General features: G+C 61.3%; 2 protein-coding genes and 1 long non-coding RNA gene across 3 annotated transcripts; all 3 read right to left on the reverse strand.

Annotated features, from left to right (window-relative positions):
* Positions 1-4,989: 4,989 nt before the first annotated feature.
* On the reverse strand, positions 4,990-9,794 carry LOC137461272 (uncharacterized). Its single transcript, XM_068171071.1, has 10 exons — positions 9,773-9,794; positions 8,102-8,473; positions 7,818-7,958; positions 7,116-7,382; positions 6,849-7,034; positions 6,511-6,741; positions 6,123-6,353; positions 5,731-5,983; positions 5,316-5,588; positions 4,990-5,236 (listed from the first exon to the last, which is right to left on the reverse strand). Exons 1-10 carry the CDS (start codon positions 9,792-9,794, stop codon positions 4,990-4,992), a joined length of 2,223 nt encoding a protein of 740 aa, XP_068027172.1.
* A 6,065-nt stretch (positions 9,795-15,859) lies between these two features.
* Positions 15,860-19,937, reverse strand: LOC137461271 (uncharacterized). The gene is made up of 3 exons (XM_068171070.1): positions 19,920-19,937; positions 18,063-18,479; positions 15,860-17,191 (listed from the first exon to the last, which is right to left on the reverse strand). Exons 1-3 carry the CDS (start codon positions 19,935-19,937, stop codon positions 16,427-16,429), a joined length of 1,200 nt encoding a protein of 399 aa, XP_068027171.1. The 3' UTR covers positions 15,860-16,426.
* Positions 19,938-20,497: 560 nt separating this feature from the next.
* LOC137461270 (uncharacterized) lies at positions 20,498-22,655 on the reverse strand. The gene is made up of 2 exons (XR_010993300.1): positions 22,165-22,655; positions 20,498-21,735 (listed from the first exon to the last, which is right to left on the reverse strand). It is a non-coding gene; the product is annotated as an uncharacterized lncRNA (long non-coding RNA).
* Positions 22,656-26,151: the final 3,496 nt, after the last annotated feature.

A 26,151-nucleotide genomic window follows, 5' to 3' on the forward strand; every position in this document is an offset into this window, starting at 1 on the left:
TCCATGATCTTGAGGCTCCCTTCCATCCCAACCCATTCCATGCTCCTGAAGCTCCCTTCCATCCCAACCCATTCCATGACTCCATGATCTTGAGGCCCCCTTCCAAGCCATTCCATGACCTTGCAGCTCCCTTCCATCCCAACCCATTCCATGCTCCTGAAGGACCCTTCCATCCCAACCCATTCCATGCTCCTGAAGGTCCCTTCCCACCCAACCCATTCCATGACTCCATGATCTTGAGACTCCCTTCCATCCCAACCCATTCCATGACTCCATGATCTTGAGACTTCCTTCCATCCCAACTCATTCCATGATCTTGAGACTCCCTTCCATCCACCCATTCCATGACTCCATGATCTTGAGGCTCCCTTCCATCCCAACCCATTCCATGATCTTGAGACTCCCTTCCATCCCAACCCATTCCATGATCCTGAAGGTCCCTTCCCACCCAACCCATTCCATGACTCCATGACCTTGAGACTCCCTTCCATCCCAACCCATTCCATGATCTTGAGACTCCCTTCCATCCCAACCCATTCCATGATCTTGAGGCTCCCTTCCATCCCAACCCATTCCATGACTCCATGACCTTGAGACTCCCTTCCATCCCAACCCATTCCATGCTCCTGAAGCTCCCTTCCATCCCAACCCATTCCATGATCCTGAGGCTCCCTTCCATCCCAACCCATTCCATGACTCCATGACCTTGAGGCTCCCTTCCATCCCAACTCATTCCATGATCTTGAGACTCCCTTCCATCCCAACCCATTCCATGACTCCATGATCTTGAGACTCCCTTCCATCCCAACCCATTCCATGATTCCATGATCTTGAGACTCCCTTCCATCCCAACTCATTCCATGACTCCATGATCTTGAGACTCCCTTCCCACCCAACCCATTCCATGACTCCATGATCTTGAGGCTCCCTTCCATCCCAAGCCATTCCATGCTCCCTTCCAACCCCATCCTCTAAATCCACGACTCCCTTCCCAACTCCCTCCGACCCCAAGCTGGCTCCGGGGCGCTCCCCAAGCAACCAAGGACCACCTCCTGAAGACAACTGAGCCTTTGGCCTTGGCAACAACCTCCTCACTTCCAGGAGGAATGCCTCACATTCCATAGGGATCAGAGCCTGCAGGTGGGATCGGAGCATCCAGGTGGGATCGGAGCCTCCAAGTCCCTTCCTTCCCGCAGCAGAGGGCACCCAACCTCCTCCTCACTGTTCCCACCACAAATGCCTTCAGCCTTCCACATCCATGATTTTGGGGGAGGGGGAGCTTTCCCAAAGTCTGGAATTTGAGAAGGGATCCCCAGCCACCAGGATAAAAGAGAGGGAAAAGGCTCCGAGGAGCAACTCCGCTTCCGGGAGAATCCATTGAAGCCGACAGCTCCAATGGAGCGTGGAGGAGCAGATGGCAGCGGAGGAGCTGGGGGGGGGGGGGGGAAAGGAGCCAAGATGATTCCCAAAAGAAGGAAAAAAAGTGGGATCTGGGAGGCTGGGATTGAAGGGAAAAAAGTGGGGAACAGGAAAGGGAAAAATAAAATCAGGAAAGGCTGGGAGTTGGGAAGGGGTTGGGAAGGGGCTGGGAAGGGGTTGGGAAGGGGCTGGGAAGGGGTTGGGAAGGGGTTTGGGAAGGGGCTGGGAAGGGGCTGGGAAGGGGTTGGGAAGAGGCTGGGAAGGGGTTGGGAAGGGGCTGGGAAGGGGCTGGGAAGGCTTCGCCCCCAGGCCTGCGGAAGGAGGGGGGAGTGGAGTCGGGGGATTCGGGAATGCCAGAGGGAAAGGCTGGGAGGCATGGAATGCTGGAGGGGAAAAGGGCATGGGATGATGGAATGCTGGAATGGAAAGCTCAGAGTCATGGAATGCTGGAATGGAGAGCTCATGGAGTCATGGAATGCTGGAGGCATGGAATTGAAGAGTCAGAGCCATGGAGTCATGGAATGATGGAGTCATGGAATCATGGAGTTGAAGAGTCAGAGCCATGGGATCATGGAATGATGGAACTCAAGGCTCATGGAATCATGGAGTTGAAGAGTCAGAGCAATGGGATCATGGAATGCTGGAATCATGGAATTGAAGAGTCAGAGCCATGGAGTCATGGAATGATGGAGTCATGGAATGCTGGAGGCATGGAAGAGTCAGAGCCATGGAATCATGGAATGATGGAACTCAAAGCTCATGGAATCATGGAGTTGAAGAGTCAGAGCCATGGAATCATGGAATGATGAAGTCAAGGAATTGAAGAGTCAGAGCCATGGAATCATGGAATGATGGAGTCATGGAATGCTGGAGGCATGGAAGAGTCAGAGCCATGGAGTCATGGAATGATGGAGTCATGGAATCATGGAGTTGAAGAGTCAGAGCCATGGAGTCAGGGAATGATGGAGTCAAGGAATTGAAGAGTCAGAGCCATGGAATCATGGAATGATGGAACTCAAAGCTCATGGAATCATGGAGTTGAAGAGTCAGAGCCATGGAATGATGGAGCCATGGAGTTGAAGAGTCAGAGCCATGGAGTCATGGAATGATGGAGTCATGGAATGCTGGAGGCATGGAAGAGTCAGAGCCATAGAATCATGGAATGCTGGAGGCATGGAATTGAAGAGTCAGAGCCATGGAGTCATGGAATGATGGAGTCATGGAATGCTGGAGTTGAAGAGTCAGAGCCATGGGATCATGGAATGATGGAACTCAAGGCTCATGGAATCATGGAGCTGAAGAGTCAGAGCCATGGAATGATGGAGCCATGGAGTTGAAGAGTCAGAGCCATGGAGTCATGGAATGATGGAGTCATGGAGTTGAAGAGTCAGAGCCATGGAATGATGGACTCCTAAAAGCCTGGAATCTCCTGGGATAAAATCATGGGAGACCCAAAACCCTCCTGGGAGAAACTGATGGGCCTCAAAGCCTGGCTTGAAAAAAAAGTCATGGAAGACATTCCTGGACTACACTCAGGGAAGCAAAAGCTCCTGGGAGAAATTCATGGCATCAGCCTAGGGAATAAGAGGGGGGAAGGAAAAAAAGGCCTGGAAGAAAAAGCCTGGGAGAGACTCAGGGAAGAAAAAGCTCCTGGGAGAAATGAATGGAGTGAAAGACTTGCTGGAATAAAGTCAGGGAAGGGGAAGAGGAGAGGAGGGGAAGGGAAGAGGAGAGGAGGGGAAGGGGAAGAGGAGAGGAGGGGAAGGGGAGAGGAGAGGAGGGGAAGGGGAGAGGAGAGGAGGGGAAGGGGAGAGGAGAGGAGGGGAAGGGAAGAGGAGAGGAGGGGAAGGGGAGAGGAGAGGAGGGGAAGGGGAGAGGAGGGGAAGGGAAGAGGAGAGGAGAGGAGGGGAAGGGAAGAGGAGAGGAGAGGAGGGGAAGGGAAGAGGAGAGGAGAGGAGGGGAAGGGAAGAGGAGAGGAGGGGAAGGGAAGAGGAGAGGAGGGGAAGGGAAGAGGAGAGGAGGGGAAGGGAAGAGGAGAGGAGGGGAAGGGAAGAGGAGAGGAGGGGAAGGGAAGAGGAGAGGAGGGGAAGGGAAGAGGAGAGGAGGGGGGAGGGAAGAGGAGAGGAGGGGGAGGAAGGAAGAGGAGGGGAAGGAAAAGGAGGAGAAGGAAGAATCTCATGGAATAAATTAATAGGAGAAAAATGGAACAGAAGTCTCATGGAATAACCTCATGGAATAACCTCATGGAATAACCTCATGGAATAACCTGGTGGAATAACCTGGTGGCTTCCCAACCTCTTTCCAACCTGGCCCCAGCTTGCCCTCAGCTGCAGCCCCCTGAGGGCCTCCTCCCTCCATTTGCTCCCCCCCCCAGTAGTCCCTGGGAAAAGCAGGAATCGTGCAGGGCTGAGCAGGGAGGATCCCCACGGGAACAGCCCCTGGAGGAGCTGGAGGTGGAAGCGGAACATCCAACCCCACCACAGCCCCCCCCAGGCGGCAGCCCAGAGCCAGCCTCTGCTCTGCACCTTTCAAGCTGCTTCCTTGATGCCATTCCAAGGTTTCCATGGAAAAGCACCATTCCCTTGGGGAATTCCCTGCACCAGTCCAAGGTATTTGATCGTTCACTTGGGCACACATCAAGGAGATGATGGCTCCTGAAACCCGTGCCTGGCAGCCGGGAGCCGAGAGGCTGGGAGGAGGAGAGCCCTGGAAGCTCCTGGGGGAGAGGGAGGGGAGGGGGAGAGGGAGGGGAGGGGGAGAGGGAGGGGAGGGGGAGAGGGAAGGGAGGGGGAGAGGGAAGGGAGGGGGAGAGGGAGAGGGAGGGGGAGAGGGAGAGGGAGGGGGAGAGGGAGAGGGAGGGGGAGAGGGAGAGGGAGGGGAGGGGGAGAGGGAGGGGAGGGGGAGAGGGAGAGGAGGGGGAGAGGGAGAGGGAGGGAGGGGAGAGGGGAGGGGAGGAGGGAGAGGGAGAGAATAAATAACTCAGGGAAGAAACTCAGAGACTACATTCACTCAGGGAAGGAACTCAGGGGCTGAGAGCACTCAGGGGCTGAAGGAACTCAGGGGCTGAGGGCACTCAGGGAAGGAACTCAGGGGCTGAGGGCACTCAGGGACTGAACTCAGGGGTCAAAGGCACTCAGGGAAGGAACTCAGGGGCAGAGGGCACTCAGGGAAGGCACTCAGGGGCAGAGGGCACTCAGGGACTGAAGGCACTCAGGGACAGAGGGCACTCGGGGAAGGAACTCAGGGGTCAAAGGCACTCAGGGGAGGAACTCAGGGGCAGAGGGCACTCAGGGAAGGAACTCAGGGGAGGCACTCAGGGGCAGAGGGCACTCAGGGAAGGCACTCAGGGGCAGAGGGCACTCGGGGAAGGAACTCAGGGGTCAAAGGCACTCAGGGGAGGAACTCAGGGGCTGAGGGCACTCAGGGGAGGAACTCAGGGGAGGCACTCAGGGGCAGAGGGCACTCAGGGACTGAAGGCACTCAGGGACAGAGGGCACTCGGGGAAGGAACTCAGGGGTCAAAGGCACTCAGGGGAGGAACTCAGGGGCTGAGGGCACTCAGGGAAGGCACTCAGGGGCAGCACTCGAGGGCCGACGGCGCTCGGGGGGCAGCACTAAGGGGCCGACGGCACTCAGGGGGGCAGCACTCGGGGGGCCGACGGCACTCAGGGGGCGGCACTTGAGGGGCGGCGGCACTCGGGGGGCGAAGGCACTCAGGGGGCGGCACTTGAGGGGGCGGCGGCACTCGGGGGGCGAAGGCACTCAGGGGGCGGCACTTGAGGGGCGGCGGGCACTCGGGGGGCGAAGGCGCTCGGGGGCTGCAGTCGGTGGTCAAAGGCACTCGGGGGGCAGCACTCAGGGACCGATGGCACTCAGGGACCGATGGCACTCAGGGACCGATGGCGCTCAGGGGCAGCACTCGGGGAAGGCACTCGGGGGGCCGAGGGCACTCGGGGGGCAGCACTCAGGGGCCAAAGGCACTCGGGGAAGGCACTCGGGGGCCGATGGCACTCGGGGGCAGCACTCGGGGGCCGACGGCGCTCAGGGCCAGCACTCGGGGAAGGCACTCGGGGACCGAAGGCGCTCGGGGGGCAGCACTCAGGGGTCAAAGGCACTCGGGGGCAGCGCTCGGGGAAGGCACTCGGGGGTCGACAGCACTCGGGGGCAGCACTAAGGGACCGAGGGCACTCGGGGGGCAGCACTCAGGGGGCAGCGCTCGGGGGGGGCGAAGGCGCTCAGGGGGCAGCGCTCGGGGGCCGACGGCGCTCAGGGGGGCAGCACTCGGGGGCCGACGGCGCTCAGGGGGCAGCACTCGGGGGCTGAAGGCACTCGGGGGCCAAAGGCGCTCAGGGGGCAGCACTCGGGGGGCCGAAGGTGCTCAGGGGGGCAGCACTCGGGGGCCGATGGCACTCGGGGGGCAGCACTCGGGGGCCGAAGGCGCTCGGGGGGCAGCACTCGGGGGCCGAAGGCGCTCGGGGGGCAGCACTCGGGGGGGCGAAGGCGCTCAGGGGGCAGCACTCGGGGGGCGAAGGTGCTCAGGGGGCAGCACTCGGGGGGCAAAGGCACTCAGGGGGCAGCACTCCGGGGGTGGAAGACACTCAGGGGCCAAAGGCACTCAGGGGGCAGCAGTCGGGGAAGGCACTCGGGGGAAGGCACTCGGGGACCGAAGGCACTCGGGGGCCGAGGGCACTCAGGGGGCAGCACTCGGGGAAGGCACTCGGGGGTCAAAGGCACTCGGGGGCCGAGGGCACTCAGGGGGGCAGCACTCGGGGGGCAGCACTCGGGGGGCGAAGGCGCTCGGGGGGCAGCACTCGGGGGGCAGCACTCGGGGGCCGACGGCGCTCAGGGGGCAGTGCTCGAGGGGCGGCGGCACTCGGGGGGCGGCGGCGCTCAGGGGGTCGAAGGTGCTCAGGGGGCAGCACTCGGGGGGCAGCACTCGGGGACCGACGGCACCCGGGGGTCAAAGGCGCTTGGGGGCAGCACTCAGGGGCCAAAGGCACTCGGGGGCCGAGGGCACTCAGGGGGCAGCACTCGGGGAAGGCACTCGGGGGTCAAAGGCACTCGGGGGCCGAGGGCACTCAGGGGGCAGCACTCGGGGAAGGCACTCGGGGGTCAAAGGCACTCGGGGGCCGAGGGCACTCAGGGGGCAGCACTCGGGGGTCAAAGGCGCTCAGGGGGCAGCACTCGGGGGGCGACGGCGCTCGGGGGGCAGCACTCGGGGGGCAGCACTCGGGGGGCAGCACTCGGGGGCCGAAGGCGCTCAGGGGGGCAGCACTCGGGGGGGCGACGGCGCTCGGGGGGCAGCACTCGGGGGGCGAAGGCACTCAGGGGGCAGCAGTCGGGGGGGCGAAGGCACTCAGGGGGCAGCAGTCGGGGGGCGAAGGCGCTCAGGGGGCAGCGCTCGGGGGGCAGCACTCAGGGGGGCAGCACTCGGGGGGCGAAGGTGCTCGAGGGGCAGCACTCGGGGGCCGACGGCACTCAGGGGGCGGCACTTGAGGGGCGGTGGCACTCGGGGGGCGACGGCACTCAGGGGGCAGCGCTCGAGGGGCGGCGGCACTCGGGGGGCGAAGGCGCTCGGGGGCTGCAGTCGGTGGTCAAAGGCACTCGGGGGCAGCACTCAGGGGACCGATGGCACTCAGGGGGCAGCACTCGGGGGCCGACGGCGCTCAGGGGGCAGCAGTCGGGGGCCGACGGCACTCGGGGGGCAGCACTCGGGGGCCGACGGCACTCGGGGGCAGCACTCGGGGGGCGAAGGCACTCGGGGGGCAGCACTCGGGGGGGCAGCACTCAGGGGGGCAGCACTCAGGGGGCCGACGGCACTCAGGGGGCGGCACTTGGGGGGCAGCACTCGGGGGGCGAAGGCGCTCAGGGGGGCGGCACTCGGGGGGCAAAGGCGCTCAGGGGGCAGCACTCGGGGGGCGAAGGCGCTCGGGGGGCAGCACTCGGGGGGCAGCACTCGGGGGGCTGATGGCACTCAGGGGGCAGCACTCGGGGGGGCAGCACTCAGGGACCGACGGCGCTCAGGGAAGGCACTCGGGGGTCAAAGGCACTCAGGGGGCAGCACTCGGGGGGCGAAGGCACTCAGGGGGCGAAGGCACTCGGGGGGCAGCACTCAGGGGGCAGCACTCGGGGGGCGACGGCGCTCAGGGGGCAGCACTCGGGGGGCGACGGCGCTCAGGGGGCAGCACTCGGGGGGCGAAGGCACTCAGGGGGCAGCACTCGGGGAGCAAAGGCACTCAGGGGCAGCACTCGGGGGGCAGCACTCGGGGGGCGACGGCGCTCAGGGGGCAGCACTCGGGGGCCGAGGGCACTCAGGGGGCAGCACTCGGGGAAGGCACTCGGGGGTCAAAGGCACTCGAGGGCAGCACTCAGGGGTTAAAGGCACTCAGGGGGCGGCACTCGGGGGGGCGACGGCGCTCAGGGGGGCAGCACTCAGGGGGCGAAGGCGCTCAGGGGCAGCGGCGCTCAGGGGGCGGCACTCGGGGGGGCGAAGGCGCTCGGGGGGCTGCAGTCGGTGGTCAAAGGCACTCGGGGGCAGCACTCAGGGGGCAAAGGCGCTCAGGGGGCAGCACTCGGGGGGCGAAGGCACTCGGGGGGGCAGCACTCGGGGGGCGAAGGCACTCGGGGGGCAGCACTCGGGGGGCGACGGCGCTCAGGGGGCAGCACTCAGGGACCAAAGGCACTCAGGGGGCAGCACTCGGGGGGGCGATGGCACTCAGGGGGCAGCACTCGGGGGGCAGCGCTCGGGGGGCAGCACTCGGGGGGCGAAGGCACTCGGGGGGGCAGCACTCGGGGGGGCCGACGGCGCTCAGGGGGCAGCGCTCGGGGGCCGACGGCGCTCAGGGGGCGGCACTTGGGGGGCAGCACTCGGGGGGCGAAGGCGCTCAGGGGGGCGGCACTTGGGGGGGCAGCACTCGGGGGGCCGACGGCGCTCAGGGGGCGGCACTTGGGGGGGCAGCACTCGGGGGGGCGAAGGCGCTCAGGGGGCGGCACTTGGGGGGGCAGCACTCGGGGGGCGAAGGCGCTCAGGGGGCGGCACTCGGGGGCCGACGGCACTCAGGGGCAGCACTCAGGGACCGAAAGCACTCAGGGGGTGGAAGGCACTCAGGGGCCAAAGGCGCTCGGGGGGCAGCGCTCGGGGAAGGCACTCAGGGACCAAAGGTGCTTGGGGACAGCGCTCGGGGAAGGCACTCGGGGGCCGAGGGCGCTCCAGCAGTAAATCCCCAGACCGAAGTCAGCCGTGGAATGCATCCAGGGAGCGAAAGCCCTCCCAGAGGAAACTCAAGGCAGACCCTTCAGGGCCTCAAGAGCCCAGGGCCTCCCTCCCTGCCTCTCCCAAGGCCAAGGAGCCCAGCCCCAGCCCCCCACCCCGAGGCGAAGGCGAGCCCTGGGCAAACAAAAGCCAAGCAGCCAAAGCCCAGGCAGAGCTTTGTGCTCCTGTTCGCCTTGCCGCTGCCGCTGCTGTTGTTGTTGTTGTTGTTGTTGCTGCTCCCAAATCCCCATCAAGGTTTTTATTACTAATTAAAATGCCCAGATGGTAAAAGCAACACCTGAGCCAAGAGGAAGCGCCGCAGTTCGCCTTCCTCCCCCTCCCCTCTTCCCCTGCCCGCCCCCCGAAGCGGGGGCTGAGCCTTTGCTCCGGCGGAGACCCCGCTCCAAAGCTTGGGATGGGCGAGGGGGGAAGGAGGGGAAGGGGCAGGAGGGCTGCTGGGGAGTACAAGAGGCCTGACAAGAAGAGAGGGAAAGGGGAGGAAGGGATTGAGACCTAAAGCTCCCCCCCAAGGGCCTCCAAAGAGGAGGTTTGGAGAGCTCAGAGCTCCCCTGCGGCGCCGGTCAAGGTCACTCCCGACCCTACAGTCCCAGATCCAGCCCAGTCCAAGGCTCTTCCCAGCCCCTTCCAGGAGGTAATGAAGCTACAGTGAGGCTGAGGCCTTCAAAAGCCTCCAGGAGCCCTAAAAATTCCCAAATCCAGCACAATCCAAGGTTCTTCCCAAGGCATTCCAGGATTTAACTTTGATTCCCCACCTTCACATTCCCAACTTCCATTCCCAACCCTGGATTCCAACCTTTGGATTCCCAACTGCCATTCCCAGCTTCAATTCCCCCCCTTCAGCTTCCCAACTGCCATTCCCAACCCTGGATTCCAACCTTTGGATTCCCAACTGCAATTCCCAGCTTCAATTCCTCACCTTCAGCTTCCCAACTTCCATTCCCAACCCTGGATTCCTACCTTTGGATTCCCAGCTGCAATTCCCAGCTTCAATTCCCCACCTTCACCATTCCCAACTGCAATTCCCAACCCTGGATTCCAACCTTTGGATTCCCAGCTGCAATTCCCAGCTTCAATTCCCCACCTTCGCCATTCCCAACTGCCATTCCCAACCCTGGATTCCTACCTTTGGATTCCCAACTGCCATTCCCAGCTTCAATTCCCCCCCCTTCAGCTTCCCAACTTCCATTCCCAACCCTGGATCCCCACCTTTGGATTCCCAACTGCAATTCCCAGCTTCAATTCCCCACCTTCACATTCCCAACTTATATTCCCAACCTTGGATTCTTACCTTTGGATTCCCACCTTCAGCTTCCCAACTTCCATTCCCAACCCTGGATTCCCAACTGCAATTCCCAGCTTCAATTCCCCACCTTCAGCTTCCCACCTTCATTCCCAACCCTGGAATCCCAGCTGCAATTCCCAGCTTCAATTCCCCCCTTCAGCTTCCCAACTGCCATTCCCAACCCTGGATTCCTACCTTTGGATTCCCAACTGCCATTCCCAGCTTCAATTCCTCACCTTCACCATTCCTAACTTCCATTCCCATCCTTGGAATCCTACCTTTGGATTCCCAACTGCAATTCCCAGCTTCAATTCCTCACCTTCACATTCCCAACTTCCATTCCCAACCCTGGATCCCCACCTTTGGATTCCCAACTGCCATTCCCAGCTTCAATTCCCAACCTTGGATTCTTACCTTTGGATTCCCAGCTTCAATTCCCCAGCTTCAGCTTCCCAACTTCCATTCCCAGCTGCAATTCCCACCTTCAGCTTCCCAACTTCCATTCCCAATCCTGGATTCCTACCTTTGGATTCCCAGCTTCAATTCCCCACCTTCACATTCCCAACTTCCATTCCCAACCTTGGATTCCTACCTTTGGATTCCCAGCTTCAATTCCTCACCTTCAGCTTCCCAACTGCCATTCCCAACCTTGGATCCCCACCTTTGGATTCCCACCTTCAATTCCCCACCTTCAGCTTCCCAACTTCCATTCCCAACCCTGGATTCCCAACTGCAATTCCCAGCTTCAATTCCTCACCTTCAGCTTCCCAACTGCCATTCCCAACCTTGGATTCCTACCTTTGGAATCCCAGCTGCCATTCCCAGCTGCAATTCCCCACCTGCCCAGCTGCCCCTGGCCAGCTCCCTCCCCTGCAGCCTGCCCAGCTGCCCCTGGCCGGCTCCCTCCCCTCCAGCCTGCCCAGCTGGGAAGGCAAAGGAAGGGGCAGGCCAAGGGGGGGGGGGGCAAAAGGAAGAGGGCAAAGAGGGGCAGGCCAAGGGGGGGGGCCAAAGGAAGGGGAAGGCAAAGAGGGGCAGGCCAAGGGGGGGCCAAAAGGAAGGGGAAGGCAAAGAGGGGCAGGCCAAGGGGGGGGGGCAAAAGGAAGGGGAAGGCAAAGAGGGGCAGGCCAAGGGGGGGGGCAAAAAGGAAGGGGAAGGCAAAGAGGGGCAGGCCAAGGGGGGGGGCAAAAGGAAGGGGCAGGCCAAGGGGGTTGGCCACAGGCAGGGCAGGTTTGAAGAGCACCAAGCCCCCTCCCCTCACTTGGCATCTGGTGCTGTGGGTTTGTCGGGGGGGTTTGGGGGGGGGGGGGGGGTTGAAGGGTTTGGGTTTTTCCCCCCTCCCCTCTCCCTGCAAAGTTGGCAGAGGCTCCAGCTTTGGCTTTTTTTCCCCCCCCCTTAATGGGAGCAGTTGGGAATTGGGGAGGGGGGGGAGCGGGGGGGGGGGGCTGAAACCTGATCCAATCTCCTGCCTGCGACATGAATTTTCATTAATTACAACCTTGTCAGCAAAAGCATTATCAAAGCTGAAGCTGCAGATGCTAATGAGGGCCCTCATTTGCATCTTTTGCTTTGTTGGAATGTCATTAATTATTACATTTTATGATGATGAATGCAGCTGGCGAGGCTGCCGGCCCCGCCAGTAATTAGGCAGCAGCGCGGCAGCCAGCCCCGGCAGCAGCTTGGAGGGGCTGGGGAGAGGGAAAACAACCACCGAGAAACACGGCAGGGGGGAGAGGGGGGAGAGGAGGAGGGGGAGAGGGGGGAGAGGGGGGAACAGAGGGAGGGGAGAGGGGGGAGAGGAAGGAGGGGGAGAGAAGGAGGAACAGGAGGGAGGGAGGGAAGAGGAAGGGGGGAAGAGGAGGGAGGGAACAGAGGGAGGGGAGAGAGGGGAAGAGGAAGGAGGGAAAGAGGGAGGGGAGAGAGGGGAAGAGGAAGGAGGGAAAGAGGGAGGGGAGAGAGGGGGAAGAGGAAGGAGGGAAAGAGGGAGGGGAGAGAGGGGGGAAGAGGAAGGAGGGAAAGAGGGAGGGGAGAGAGGGGGGAGAGGAAGGAGGGAAAGAGGGAGGGGAGCGGGGGGGAGAGGAAGGAGGGAAAGAGGGAGGGGAGCGGGGGGAGAGGAAGGAGGGAAAGAGGGAGGGGAGCGGGGGGAGAGGAAGGAGGGAAAGAGGGAGGGGAGCGGGGGGAGAGGAAGGAGGGAAAGAGGGAGGGGAGCGGGGGGAGAGGAAGGAGGGAAAGAGGGAGGGGGAGCGGGGGGAGAGGAAGGAGGGAAAGAGGGAGGGGGAGCGGGGGGGAGAGGAAGGAGGGAAAGAGGGAGGGGAGCGGGGGGAGAGGAAGGAGGGAAAGAGGGAGGGGAGCGGGGGGAGAGGAAGGAGGGAAAGAGGGAGGGGAGCGGGGGGAGAGGAAGGAGGGAAAGAGGGAGGGGAGCGGGGGGAGAGGAAGGAGGGAAAGAGGGAGGGGAGCGGGGGGAGAGGAAGGAGGGAAAGAGGGAGGGGAACGGGGGGGAGAGGGAAGGAGGAACAGAGGAAGGGGGAGAGGGGGGAGAGGAAGGAGGAACAGAGGAAGGGGAGAGGGGGGGAGAGGAAGGAGGAACAGAGGAAGGGGAGAGAAGGGAAGAGGAAGGAGGAACAGAGGGAGGGGGAGAGAGGGGGGAGAGGAAGGAGGGAAAGAGGGAGGGGAGAGAGGGGAAGAGGAAGGAGGAAAAGGAGGGAGGGGAGAGAGGGGAAGAGGAAGGAGGAAAAGGAGGGAGGGGAGAGAGGGGAAGAGGAAGGAGGAACAGAGGGAGGGGAGAGAAGGGAAGAGGAAGGAGGAACAGAGGGAGGGGAGAGAAGGGAAGGGAAAGGAGGAACAGAGGGAGGGGGAGAGAAGGGAAGAGGAAGGAGGAACAGAGGGAGGGGAGAGAAGGGAAGAGGAAGGAGGAACAGAGGGAGGGGAGAGAAGGGAAGAGGAAGGAGGAACAGAGGGAGGGGAGAGAAGGGAAGAGGAAGGAGGAACAGAGGGAGGGGAGAGAAGGGAAGAGGAAGGAGGAACAGAGGGAGGGGAGAGAAGGGAAGAGGAAGGAGGAACAGAGGGAGGGGAGAGAAGGGAAGAGGAAGGAGGAACAGAGGGAGGGGAGAGAAGGGAAGAGGAAGGAGGAACAGAGGGAGGGGAGAGAAGGGAAGAGGAAGGAGGAACAGAGGGAGGGGAGAGAAGGGAAGAGGAAGGAGGAACAGAGGGAGGGGAGAGAAGGGAAGAGGAAGGAGGAACAGAGGGAGGGGAGAGAAGGGAAGAGGAAGGAGGAACAGAGGGAGGGGAGAGAAGGGAAGAGGAAGGAGGAACAGAGGGAGGGGAGAGAAGGGAAGAGGAAGGAGGAACAGAGGGAGGGGAGAGAAGGGAAGAGGAAGGAGGAACAGAGGGAGGGGAGAGAAGGGAAGAGGAAGGAGGAACAGAGGGGAAGAGGAAGGAGGAACAGAGGGGAAGAGGAAGGAGGAACAGAGGGAGGGGAGAGAGGGGAAGAGGAAGGAGGAACAGAGGGAGGGGAGAGAGGGGAAGAGGAAGGAGGGAAAGAGGGAGGGGAGAGGGGGGGAAGAGGAAGGAGGGAAAGAGGGAGGGGAGAGGGGGGAAGAGGAAGGAGGGAACCGGAGGGAGGGGAGAGAGGGGGGAGAGGAAGGAGGAACAGAGAGGGAGGGGAGAAGGGGGAGAGGAAGGAGGAACAGAGAGGGAACAGGGAGGGAAGAGGAAGGAGGAAAAGGAGGGCGGGGCCAGGGGGGCGAAGAGGGCGGGGCCAGGGGGCGAAGAGGGCGGGGCCAGGGGGCGAAGAGGGCGGGGCCAGGGGGCGGCCATCCAAGCTCAGCCTCCCCAAAGTTTGTGCTGCTGCCTCCCTGACTTCTGTTTTCCTCATTTAAGGAATGATTTGGGAAGCAAACTGGGGGGGGGGAGGGGGGGGGACACCACCCCCCACACCCCCCCCATGGCAGAGGGGCCCCGAAATGGGTTGCTGGAGCTTAATTAAGGGCAGGCTTAATTAGGAGGCTGTGACGTCAGCGGCTTTAATTAAGCCTTGGCTGGGCTGCAAGCGAGGCGGCTGCGGAGGTGGAGCAGGAGGGAGGAGGGGAGGGGAAGGGAGGAAGTTAAGGAGGAACTCAAGGAGGAAGTGGGGGGGGGGCGCCCCAAAGGAGGAACTCAAGGAGGAAGTGGGGGGGGGCCCCAAAGGAGGAACTCAAGGAGGAAGTGGGGGGGGGGCCCCAAAGGAGGAACTCGAGGAGGAAGTGGGGGGGGCCCAAGGAGGAACTCAAGGAGGAAGTGGGGGGGGGGGCCAAGGAGGAACTCGAGGAGGAAGTGGGGGGGGGCCCCAAGGAGGAACTCGAGGAGGAAGTGGGGGGGGGCCCCAAGGAGGAACTCGAGGAGGAAGTGGGGGGGGCCCCAAGGAGGAACTCGAGGAGGAAGTGGGGGGGGCCCCAAGGAGGAACTCGAGGAGGAAGTGGGGGGGGGGGCTCCAAGGAGGAACTCAAGGAGGAAGTGGGGGGGGGGCCCAAAGGAGGAACTCGAGGAGGAAGTGGGGGGGGGGCCAAAGGAGGAACTCGAGGAGGAAGTGGGGGGGCCCCAAGGAGGAACTCGAGGAGGAAGTGGGGGGGGGCCCCAAGGAGGAACTCGAGGAGGAAGTGGGGGGGGGGCCCAAAGGAGGAACTCGAGGAGGAAGTGGGGGGGCCCAAAGGAGGAACTCAAGGAGGAAGTGGGGGGGCCCAAAGGAGGAACTCGAGGAGGAAGTGGGGGGGGGGGCCAAAGGAGGAACTCAAGGAGGAAGTGGGGGGGGGCAAAGGAGGAACTCAAGGAGGAAGTGGGGGGGGGCAAAGGAGGAACTCAAGGAGGAAGTGGGGGGGGGGCAAAGGAGGAAAGGAAGAAGGAAAGGAGCCCTGCAGGGAGGGCAGCTTTGGGCAGCACCTCCCCAAGCTTCCGGAGAAGGGGGTGGGGGGGGGTGTGGAAATAAGGAGGAGGAGGAAGGGGGGAGGAGGAGGAGGAGGAGGAGGAGGAGGAAGGGAAGAGGAGGGGGAGGAAGGGGGGAAGGAAGCCCTGAGCAGGGAGCAGATGGAGGCCTTCCACATGAGCAAAGCAATCAATCAGAGCTTGAAGGGCCCAGGTGCGGCGCAGCCGCGCTCCACGGCACCATTTCACAGCCTGTCAGCCCCAGCCGCGTGGAGCTCCGTGAGTGACCCTCCTGAAGGTCCCCCAGGAGCTCAGCTGGAGCTGCAGGGCCCTCCTCCTCCTCCTCCTCCTCCTCCTCCCCCCACCCCATCCCCCAGCCTCTGCGGCTTGGCCTTCAAGCTGTGACGGTTGGGAGGAGAGGTCGGAGGTGGGGAGGGGAAGGGGGAGGCCAACATCAACCCAAGGCCAGCAGGGAACCATGGAGGAGGCCTCCAAGATCAAGGCCAACATCAACCCAAGGCCAGCAGGGAACCATGGAGGAGGCCTCCAAGATCAAGGCCAACATCAACCCCAAGGCCAGCAGGGAACCATGGAGGAGGCCTCCAAGATCAAGGCCAACATCAACCCAAGGCCAGCAGGGAACCATGGAGGAGGCCTCCAAGATCAAGGCCAACATCAACCTAAGGCCAGCAGGGAACCATGGAGGAGGCCTCCAAGATCAAGGCCAACATCAACCCAAGGCCAGCAGGGAACCATGGAGGAGGCCTCCAAGATCAAGGCCAACATCAACCCAATCCTACCATGGAGGATGGAGAAAGCCTCCAAGATCAAGGCCAACATCAACCCAATCCTACCATGGAGGAGGCCTCCAAGATCAAGGCCAACATCAACCCAAGGCCAGCAGGGAACCAAGGAGGAGGCCTCCAAGATCAAGGCCAACATCAACCCAATCCTACCATGAAGGATGGAGAAAGCCTCCAAGATCAAGGCCAACATCAACCCAATCCTACCATGGAGGAGGCCTCCAAGATCAAGGCCAACATCAACCCAATCCTACCATGGAACCATGGAGGTTGGAGAAGGCCTCCAAGGCCATCAAGGTCACCATGGGGGCTTGGAAGGGGCCTTCCAAGGTCATCTAAAGAGCCACCAGCAACTCCAGGTGGTTCTGCCTGGCCTAAACCTCCCCTGGCACAGCCTAAACCTCTCCTCTCCTAGTCCAGATCCCTCTGAGCCCAAAGCCCTCTCCTAGTCCAGCTCTGAGTCCAAACCTCTCTTCTAGTCCAAACCTCTCTTCTAGTCCAAACCTCCCTCCTACTCCAGACCCCTCTGAGCCTAAAGCCCTCTCCTAGTCCAAAGCCTTCTTCTAGTCCAGGTTCCCAAATCCAGAGCCCTCTCCTAGTCCAGCTCTAAGTCCAAATCCCTCTTCTACTCCAGACCCCTCTGAGCCTAAAGCCTTCTTCTAGTCCAAAGCCTTCTTCTAGTCCAGGTCCCCAAGTCCAGATCCCTCTCCTAGTCCAGCTCTGAGTCCAAACCCCTCTTCTAGTCCAAACCTCCCTCCTACTCCAGACCCCTCTGAGCCCAAAGCCCTCTCCTAGTCCAAAGCCCTCCCCTAGCCCAGACCCCTCTGAGCCTAAAGCCCTCTCCTAGTCCAAAGCCCTCCTCTAGTCCAGGTCCCCAAGTCCAGATCCCTCTCCTAGTCCAGCTCTGAGTCCAAATCCCTCTTCTACTCCAGACCCCTCTGAGCCTAAATCCCTCTCCTAGTCCAAATCCCCAAGTCCAGAGCCCTCTCCTAGTCCAGCTCTGAGTCCAAACCCCTCTTCTAATCCAAACCTCCCTCCTAGTCCAGACCCCTCTGAGCCTAAATCCCTCTCCTAGTCCAAAGCCCTCCTCTAGTCCAGGTCCCCAAGTCCAGAGCCCTCTCCTAGTCCAGCTCTGAGTCCAAACCCCTCTTCTACTCCAGACCCCTCTGAGCCTAAAGCCCTCTCCTAGTCCAAAGCCTTCTTCTAGTCCAGGTCCCCAAGTCCAGATCCCTCTCCTAGTCCAGCTCTGAGTCCAAACCCCTCTTCTAGTCCAAACCTCCCTCCTAGTCCAGACCCCTCTGAGCCTAAAGCCCTCTCCTAGTCCAAAGCCTTCTTCTAGTCCAGATCCCCAAGTCCAGAGCCCTCTCCTAGTCCAGCTCTGAGTCCAAACCCCTCTTCTACTCCAGACCCCTCTGAGCCTAAAGCCCTCTTCTAGTCCAAAGCCTTCTCCCAGTCCAGATCCCCAAGTCCAGACCCCTCTCCTAGTCCAGCTCTGAGCCCAAACCCCTCTTCTAATCCAAACCTCCCTCCTAGTCCAGACCCCTCTTGAGCCTAAAGCCCTCTCCTAGTCCAAAGCCTTCTCCTAGTCCAGGTCCCCAAGTCCAGACCCCTCTCCTAGTCCAGCTCTGAGTCCAAACCCCTCTTCTACTCCAGACCCCTCTGAGCCTAAAGCCCTCTTCTAGTCCAAAGCCTTCTCCTAGTCCAGATCCCCAAGTCCAGAGCCCTCTCCTAGTCCAGCTCTGAGTCCAAACCCCTCTTCTACTCCAGACCCCTCTGAGTCTAAATCCCTCTCCTAGTCCAAAGCCTTCTTCTAGTCCAGATCCCCAAGTCCAGATCCCTCTCCTAGTCCAGCTCTGAGTCCAAATCCCTCTTCTACTCCAGACCCCTCTGAGCCTAAAGCCCTCTCCTAGTCCAAAGCCTTCTTCTAGTCCAGATCCCCAAATCCAGACCCCTCTCCTAGTCCAGCTCTGAGTCCAAACCTCTCTTCTAGTCCAAACCTCCCTCCTAGTCCAGACCCCTCTGAGCCTAAATCCCTCTCCTAGTCCAAAGCCTTCTCCTAGTCCAGGTCCCCAAGACCAGAGCCCTCTCCTAGTCCAGCTCTGAGTCCAAACCCCTCTTCTACTCCAGACCCCTCTGAGCCTAAAGCCTTCTTCTAGTCCAAAGCCTTCTCCTAGTCCAGATCCCCAAGTCCAGATCCCTCTCCTAGTCCAGCTAGGAGTCCAAACCTCTCTTCTAGTCCAAACCCCTCTTCTACTCCAGACCCCTCTGAGCCTAAAGCCCTCTCCTAGTCCAAAGCCTTCTTCTAGTCCAGGTCCCCAAGTCCAGAGCCCTCTCCTAGTCCAGCTCTGAGTCCAAACCTCTCTTCTAGTCCAAACCTCTCTTCTAGTCCAAACCTCCCTCCTACTCCAGACCCCTCTGAGCCTAAAGCCCTCTCCTAGTCCAAAGCCTTCTTCTAGTCCAGGTCCCCAAGTCCAGATCCCTCTCCTAGTCCAGCTCTGAGTCCAAACCCCTCTTCTAATCCAAACCTCCCTCCTAGTCCAGACCCCTCTGAGCCTAAAGCCCTCTCCTAGTCCAAAGCCTTCTTCTAGTCCAGGTCCCCAAGTCCAGATCCCTCTCCTAGTCCAGCTCTGAGTCCAAATCCCTCTTCTACTCCAGACCCCTCTGAGCCTAAAGCCCTCTCCTAGTCCAAAGCCTTCTTCTAGTCCAGGTCCCCAAATCCAGAGCCCTCTCCTAGTCCAGCTCTGAGCCCAAAACCCTCTCCCAGTCCAAAGCCCTCCTCTAGTCCAGGTCCCCAAGTCCAGACCCCTCTCCTAGTCCAGCTCTGAGTCCAAACCCCTCTTCTACTCCAGACCCCTCTGAGCCTAAAGCCTGCTTCTAGTCCAAAGCCTTCTCCTAGTCCAAAGCCTTCTCCTAGTCCAGATCCCCAAGTCCAGACCCCTCTCCTAGTCCAGCTGAGTCCAAACCTCTCTTCTAGTCCAAACCCCTTTTCTACTCCAGACCCTTCTGAGCCTAAATCTCTCTCCTAGTCCAAAGCCCTCCTCTAGTCCAGGTCCCCAAGTCCAGATCCCTCTCCTAGTCCAGCTCTGAGCCCAAAACCCTCTCCTAGTCCAAAGCCCTCCTCTAGTCCAGATCCCCAAGTCCAGAGCCCTCTCCTAGTCCAGCTCTGAGTCCAAAGCCCTCTTCTACTCCAGACCCCTCTGAGCCTAAAGCCCTCTCCTAGTCCAAAGCCACCTTCTAGTCCAGATCCCCAAGACCAGACCCCTCTCCTAGTCCAGCTCTGAGTCCAAACCTCTCTTCTAGTCCAAACCTCCCTCCTACTCCAGACCCCTCTGAGCCTAAAGCCCTCTCCTAGTCCAAAGCCTTCTTCTAGTCCAGGTTCCCAAGTCCAGACCCCTCTCCTAGTCCAGCTCTGAGTCCAAAGCCCTCTTCTACTCCAGACCCCTCTGAGCCTAAAGCCCTCTCCTAGTCCAAAGCCCTCCTCTAGTCCAGGTCCCCAAGTCCAGATCCCTCTCCTAGTCCAGCTCTGAGTCCAAACCTCTCTTCTAATCCAAACCTCCCTCCTAGTCCAGACCCCTCTGAGCCTAAATCCCTCTCCTAGTCCAAAGCCCTCCTCTAGTCCAGGTCCCCAAGTCCAGACCCCTCTCCTAGTCCAGCTCTGAGTCCAAACCTCTCTTCTAGTCCAAACCTCCCTCCTAGTCCAGACCCCTCTGAGCCTAAATCCCTCTCCTAGTCCAAAGCCCTCCTCTAGTCCAGGTCCCCAAGTCCAGATCCCTCTCCTAGTCCAGCTCTGAGTCCAAATCCCTCTTCTAATCCAAAGCCCTCTCCTGGCCCAGAGCCCTCCGAGCCCAAAGCCCTCTCCTGGCCCAGAGCCCTCCGAGCCCACAGCCCTCTCCTGGCCCAGACCCCTCCGAGCCCAAAGCCCTCTCCTGGCCCAGACCCCTCCGAGCCCAAAGCCCTCTCCTGGCCCAGACCCCTCCGAGCCCAAAGCCCTCTCCTGGCCCAGACCCCTCCGAGCCCAAAGCCCTCTCCTGGCCCAGAGCCCTCCCTCCAGTCCAGATCCTTCTGAGTCCAAAGCTCTCTTCTAATCCTCAGCCCTCCCCACACCTAAACCCCCTTCCCTTCCCCCCCCTGCTGCCCCCAGGCTTGGCTTTGGTTTTATTTCCTTTCAGCTCCTCCTGCAGCTCCCAAACTTTTCCTTCCCCCCCCCCCCCCAAGCCATTTTTAAGCTCAAGCTCAGCTGGAGAAGCTGCCAGGAGCTCATTAACCATTAAAGGACCTTCTGGAGGTTCCTTTCAAAGCTGTTTGCTTCTCTTTGGCAAAGAGAGGGGGGGAAAAAAACAAACCCAACCCAACAAATTCTGAGAGGCTGAGGAGGAGGAAAGGAAACCAGAGGCAAAAGCCCAGAGCTGGGCTCAGGGAGGCTCTGAGCTGTGTGTTCAGCTCAAGATCACAAAGTCAGCTTGGGTGGAAGAGAGCTTCAAGAGGCCTCTCCAGCTGCCAGCTGTGAACTCCTCGCTGCCAAGCTCGGCTCCAAAGGGCCTGGGAAGCACTTCCTGGGTGGCCTTGGGTCAGGCTTCACACAGAGCTGGGGGAGGGACGGGGCAGACCGGGCCAGGACTGAGCCAAGCCCTGCCAACACCCAGGCCAGGCCTTGGCCCACTCAGATCCAGGCCTTGGCAAGGTCTGGTCCAGACCTTGACCAACCTCCAGCCCCAACCTCACCTCCACTTCCAACCCAGCCTTGACCCCAAGCCCAATTTCACCTCCAACCTCAAGTTCTAAATTCAACCTCAAGGCCAACCCCAAGGCCAACCTCGACTCCCAAGGCCAACCTCAAGGTCCAAGCCCAAGGCCAACCTCTAGTCCCAAAGCCAACCTCAAGGCCAAGCCCAAGGCCAACCTCAAGTCCCAAAGCCAACCTCAAGGCCAAGCCCAAGGGCAACCTCGACTCCCAAAGCCAACCTCAAGGCCAACCTCTAGTCCCAAAGCCAACCTCGAGGCCAAGGCCAAGGCCAACCTCTAGTCCCAAAGCCAACCTCAAGGCCAAGCCCAAGGCCAACCTCAACTCCCAAAGCCAACCTCAAGGCCAAGCCCAAGGCCAACCTCAACTCCCAAGGCCAACCTCAAGGCCAAGCCCAAGGGCAACCTCTAGTCCCAAAGCCAACCTCAAGTCCAACCCCAAGGCCAACCCCAACTCCCAAAGCCAACCTCAAGACCAAGCCCAAGGCCAACCTCAACTCCCAAAGCCAACCTCAAGGCCAAGCCCAAGCCCAACCTCAAGTCCCAAAGCCAACCTCAAGGCCAAGGCCAAAGCCAACCTCGAGGCTAACCCCAAGGCCAACCCCGACTCCCAAAGCCAACCTCAAGGCCAAGCCCAAGCCCAACCTCTAGTCCCAAAGCCAACCTCAAGACCAAGCCCAAGGCCAACCCCAACTCCCAAAGCCAACCTCAAGGCCCAAGTCCAAGGCCAACCTCAACTCCCAAAGCCAACCTCAAGACCAAGCCCAAGGCCAACCTCTAGTCCCAAAGCCAACCTCAAGGCCAAGGCCAACCTCTAGTCCCAAAGCCAACCTCAAGGCCAAGGCCAACCTCTAGTCCCAAAGCCAACCTCAAGGCCAAGCCCAACCTCTAGTCCCAAGGCCAACCTCAAGGCCAAGCCCAACCTCTAGTCCCAAGGCCAACCCCAAGGCCAAGCCCAAGGCCAACCTCAAGTTCTAAACTCAACCTCAAGTCCAACCCCAAGGTCAACCCCAACTCCCAAAGCCAACCTCAAGGCCAAGTCCAAGGCCAACCTCTAGTCCCAAAGCCAACCTTGACTCCCAAAGCCAACCTCAAGACCAAGCCCAAGCCCAACCTCAACTCCCAACGCCAACCTCAAGGTCCAAAGCCAACCCCAACCCCAAGGCCAACCCCAAGGCCACCTGCAAGGCCAAGCCCCACCCCACCTCCGGCACAGGCTGGGAGCTTACTTTGGATCCTGGAGCTGACAAAGGGAGGGGAGAGGCTGTCGTGGGAGCCAAGCTCTCTGCTGCTCAGGTGGTCATAGTGAGTCCCATCGCCAAAGTTCTGCCAAGGCAAGGTGGGGTGAGAAAAGAGACAACTTTAGACCCGGCAGCAACCTCCAGCTCCTTGGGGGCCTCCTAAGGGCAGCTTGGAAGAGGTTTGGTGGCACCTGGAATGGGTTGGGAGGGAGCTCCAAGGCCATGGGAGGGGTTGGGTTGGGAGGGGCCTTCAAGGGCATTCAGTTCCAACCCCCCCTGCCACGGGCAAGGCCACCTCCAAGGTGGTCACCAAATGTTCTCCTTGATGCCTCCAAGCCCCTGAACCATCTCAGCTCCACCTCCTCTTGGAGATGGGGGTGGCCCAGGCCCTCAGCAAGTCAAATGTGGGCCAAGGGGATTGGAGGGAGATCAAACTCCACCAGAAGGTGAAGTTTGGTGCCAGGAGAGAGAAAGTGTTGGGGTCCAACATGGTCAAGGTGAGGTCCACACTCACCCTGGATGGACTTGGATGTCCTGTGCTGGTCCAGGATCCTGAGCTTGTTCTGTCTTCTACATCTGAGGAGAGAGCAAAGGAGCAGCTCTTGAGGTGCTGGAAGAACCCATCCCATGGTAGCTCCACCAGCTGCTGGAGGAACCTCTGAGAAGGTTCTCTCCAGGCCTAACCCATCCCAGGGCTTCTCCACGGCTGGGCCTCAGCTCTCCCAACCTTCTGGGCACACCCAAGAGAGACAAAGCCCTACCCTAGGGCCTCCAAGACCATCAGGTCCAACCAGCAGCTCAACCCCACCATGGCCCCATGGGGGAGACCAAAGCCATCCACAGGGGCATGGAGCCCACCAAGGCCAAACTTCCTTCTCAAGACCAAGTCCAACCTCAGACCATCTGCCAGACACCAGCATGGTGGCTCCGCCCCCTCCAACCAAGCTCCTCCCCCAACTGCTCCAAGTCCAACCAAGCTCCTCCCCAAGTCCAACCAAGCTCCTCCCCAAGTCCAACCAAGCTCCTCCCCAAGTCCAACCAAGCTCCTCCCCAAGTCCAACCAAGCTCCTCCCCAAGTCCAACCAAGCTCCTCCCCAAGTCCAACCAAGCTCCTCCCCAAGTCCAACCAAGCTCCTCCCCAAGTCCAACCAAGCTCCTCCCCAAGTCCAACCAAGCTCCTCCCCAAGTCCAACCAAGCTCCTCCCCAAGTCCAACCAAGCTCCTCCCCAAGTCCAACCAAGCTCCTCCCCAAGTCCAACCAAGCTCCTCCCCCAACTGCTCCAAGTCCAACCAAGCTCCTCCCCCAACTGCTCCTCCTCCAACCAAGCTCCTCCCCACGTCCAACCAAGCTCCTCCCCCAAGCTCCTCTCCCAATCCAAGCTCCTCCCCAAGTCCAACCAAGCTCCTCCCCCAAGCTCCTCTCCCAATCCAAGCTCCTCCCCCAACTGCTCCTCCTCCAACCAAGCTCCTCCCCACGTCCAACCAAGCTCCTCCCCCAACTGCTCCTCCTCCAACCAAGCTCCTCCCCAAGTCCAACCAAGCTCCTCCCCCAACTGCTCCTCCTCCAACCAAGCTCCTCCCCACGTCCAACCAAGCTCCTCCCCCAACCAAGCTCCTCCCCACGTCCAACCAAGCTCCTCCCCCAACTGCTCCTCCTCCAACCAAGCTCCTCCCCCAACTGCTCCTCCTCCAACCAAGCTCCTCCCCAAGTCCAACCAAGCTCCTCCCCCAACCAAGCTCCTCCCCACATCCAACCAAGCTCCTCCCCCAACTGCTCCTCCTCCAACCAAGCTCCTCCCCCAACTGCTCCTCCTCCAACCAAGCTCCTCCCCAAGTCCAACCAAGCTCCTCCCCCAACCAAGCTCCTCCCCACATCCAACCAAGCTCCTCCCCCAACTGCTCCTCCTCCAACCAAGCTCCTCCCCAAGTCCAACCAAGCTCCTCCCCCAACCAAGCTCCTCCCCACATCCAACCAAGCTCCTCCCCCAACTGCTCCTCCTCCAACCAAGCTCCTCCCCCAACTGCTCCTCCTCCAACCAAGCTCCTCCCCAAGTCCAACCAAGCTCCTCCCCCAACCAAGCTCCTCCCCACATCCAACCAAGCTCCTCCCCCAACTGCTCCTCCTCCAACCAAGCTCCTCCCCAAGTCCAACCAAGCTCCTCCCCCAACCAAGCTCCTCCCCACATCCAACCAAGCTCCTCCCCCAACTGCTCCTCCTCCAACCAAGCTCCTCCCCAAGTCCAACCAAGCTCCTCCCCCAACCAAGCTCCTCCCCACATCCAACCAAGCTCCTCCCCCAACTGCTCCTCCTCCAACCAAGCTCCTCCCCAAGTCCAACCAAGCTCCTCCCCAACCAAGCTCCTCCCCACATCCAACCAAGCTCCTCCCCCAACTGCTCCTCCTCCAACCAAGCTCCTCCCCAAGTCCAACCAAGCTCCTCCCCCAACTGCTCCTCATCCAACCAAGCTCCTCCCCCAATCAAGCTCCTCCCCAAGTCCAACCAAGCTCCTCCTCCTCCCCCCTCCAAGCTCCTCCTCCCCCCCAATCCAAGCTCCTCCTCCCCCCCTCCAAGCTCCTCCCCAACCTCGGGGCCACCTCCCAGCCAGCACTGGAGGCGCTTCCCCTTGGCGGGGGGTTAAGATCTCCCCCTCCTAACCAGCTCTGTTGCTTCCCTGCCTGCTCACCACCAACCCTTTAGCCTTCCCCAGGGGAGGAGCCACCCCTGGGCCGTGAAGCCCCTGCTGGGTGGAGTCCTGGAGCTCAGGGAGCCCAAGCTGGGACCTCTCCCCCCCCCCCACCCCCCCAGAGCGAGGTGAACCCAGAAAGTGTAACTCAGTCCAAGGCACCAACCAAGCCTTGAGGCTTTCCAGGGCCTTTGCCACTCACTGCTACCCAGCCAGGGCTGGGCCTAACCAGGCTGGAGAGCAACCAGGCCCCCAATGGCTGGCTGAAGCCACTGGGCAGAGGCCATTTAACCTTTTAATGGTCCCAGCTAGGATTTAATTAGAGCTAATTAACGGCCTGCCTCGGAGAGCCCAAGCTAAGGCCTCTCTGCCTGGGCAGCCCCCAGCAGCAACTGCCCTGCAGAGGCAGAACTGGCCCAAGGGCTCCTCAGGGCTTCCACTGAAGAGCCCAGGGGGGCTGAGCCAGGCTCCCAAATCTGCCTTGGGGGGGGCCAAAAAGGGTCCTCTTGGCAATGGGGGGGGCCAAAAAGGGTCCTCTTGGCAATGGGGGGGGCCAAAAAGGGTCACCTGGACATAGAGGAGCCCCAAAAGAGACACCCTGGCCATGGTGGAGCCAAACAGGACAACCAAGCCCAGCAGCCCCCCAAGCCCAGCAGGTCCAAGCCCAGCAGGTCCAAGCCCAGCAGGTCCAAGCCCAGCAGCCCCCCAAGGCCACCAGCTCCAAGCCCAGCAGCCCCCCAAGCCCAGCAGGTCCAAGCCCAGCAGCCCCCCAAGCCCAGCAGCCCCCCAAGGCCACCAGCTCCAAGCCCAGCAGCCCCCCAAGCCCACAAGCTCCAAGCCCACAAGCTCCAAGCCCAGCAGCCCCCCAAGCCCACAAGCTCCAAGCCCAGCAGGTCCAAGCCCAGCAGCCCCCCAAGCCCAGCAGCTCCAAGCCCAGCAGCCCCCCAAGCCCAGCAGGTCCAAGCCCAGCAGCCCCCCAAGCCCACCAGCCCCCCAAGGCCACCAGCTCCAAGCCCAGCAGCCCCCCAAGCCCACAAGCTCCAAGCCCACAAGCTCCAAGCCCAGCAGCCCCCCAAGCCCACAAGCTCCAAGCCCAGCAGGTCCAAGCCCAGCAGCCCCCCAAGCCCAGCAGGTCCAAGCCCAGCAGCCCCCCAAGCCCACAAGGGCCAAGCCCAGCAGCCCCCCAAGCCCACAAGGGCCAAGCCCAGCAGCCCCCCAAGCCCACAAGGGCCAAGCCCAGCAGCCCCCCAAGCCCACAAGGGCCAAGCCCAGCAGCCCCCCAAGCCCACAAGGGCCAAGCCCAGCAGCCCCCCAAGCCCACAAGGGCCAAGCCCAGCAGCCCCCCAAGCCCACAAGGGCCAAGCCCAGCAGGACCCCAAGCCCAGCAGCCCCCCCAAGCCCAGCAGCCCCCCCAAGCCCAGCAGCCCCCCCAAGCCCAGTAGGTCCAAGCCTAGCAGCCCCCCAAGCCCAGCAGCCCCCCAAGCCCACAAGCTCCAAGCCCAGCAGCCTCCCCCCCAAGGCCACCAGCTCCAAGCCCAGCAGCCCCCCAAGGCCACCAGCTCCAAGCCCAGCAGCCCCCCAAGGCCACCAGCTCCAAGCCCAGCAGCCCCCCCCCAAGCCCAGCAGGTCCAAGCCCAGCAGCCCCCCAAGCCCACAAGCCCCAAGCCCAGCAGGTCCAAGCCCAGCAGCCCCCCAAGCCCACCAGCTCCAAGCCCAGCAGCCCCCCAAGCCCACCAGCTCCAAGCCCAGCAGCCCCCCAAGCCCACCAGCTCCAAGCCCAGCAGCCCCCCAAGCCCACCAGCTCCAAGCCCAGCAGC

This window comes from Melanerpes formicivorus, unplaced genomic scaffold (assembly GCF_026170545.1).
Source record: "Melanerpes formicivorus ecotype bairdi unplaced genomic scaffold, bMelFor1.0.p_v2 SCAF_1576, whole genome shotgun sequence".
In the NCBI taxonomy this organism is placed as follows: domain Eukaryota; kingdom Metazoa; phylum Chordata; class Aves; order Piciformes; family Picidae; genus Melanerpes; species Melanerpes formicivorus.

What these genes read in the sequence shown, in the direction of transcription:
- LOC137461272 (XM_068171071.1), bottom strand. Translation starts at nt 9,794, where the DNA reads ATGGCAGTTGGGAATGGCGAAG. An exon ending in CGAGCACCTTCGCCCCCCGA is followed by an intron (nt 6,742 to 6,848) that starts GTGCTGCCCCCC and finishes CTGCCCCCTGAG; the next exon opens with TGCCTTCGCCCCCCGAGTGC. An exon ending in CCCCCGAGTGCCTTCCCCGA is followed by an intron (nt 6,354 to 6,510) that starts GTGCTGCCCCCT and finishes TCGGTCCCCGAG; the next exon opens with TGCTGCCCCCCGAGTGCTGC.
- LOC137461271 (XM_068171070.1), bottom strand. An exon ending in GGGTCTGGAGTAGGAGGGAG is followed by an intron (nt 17,192 to 18,062) that starts GTTTGGACTAGA and finishes ACTAGGAGGGAG; the next exon opens with GTTTGGATTAGAAGAGGGGT.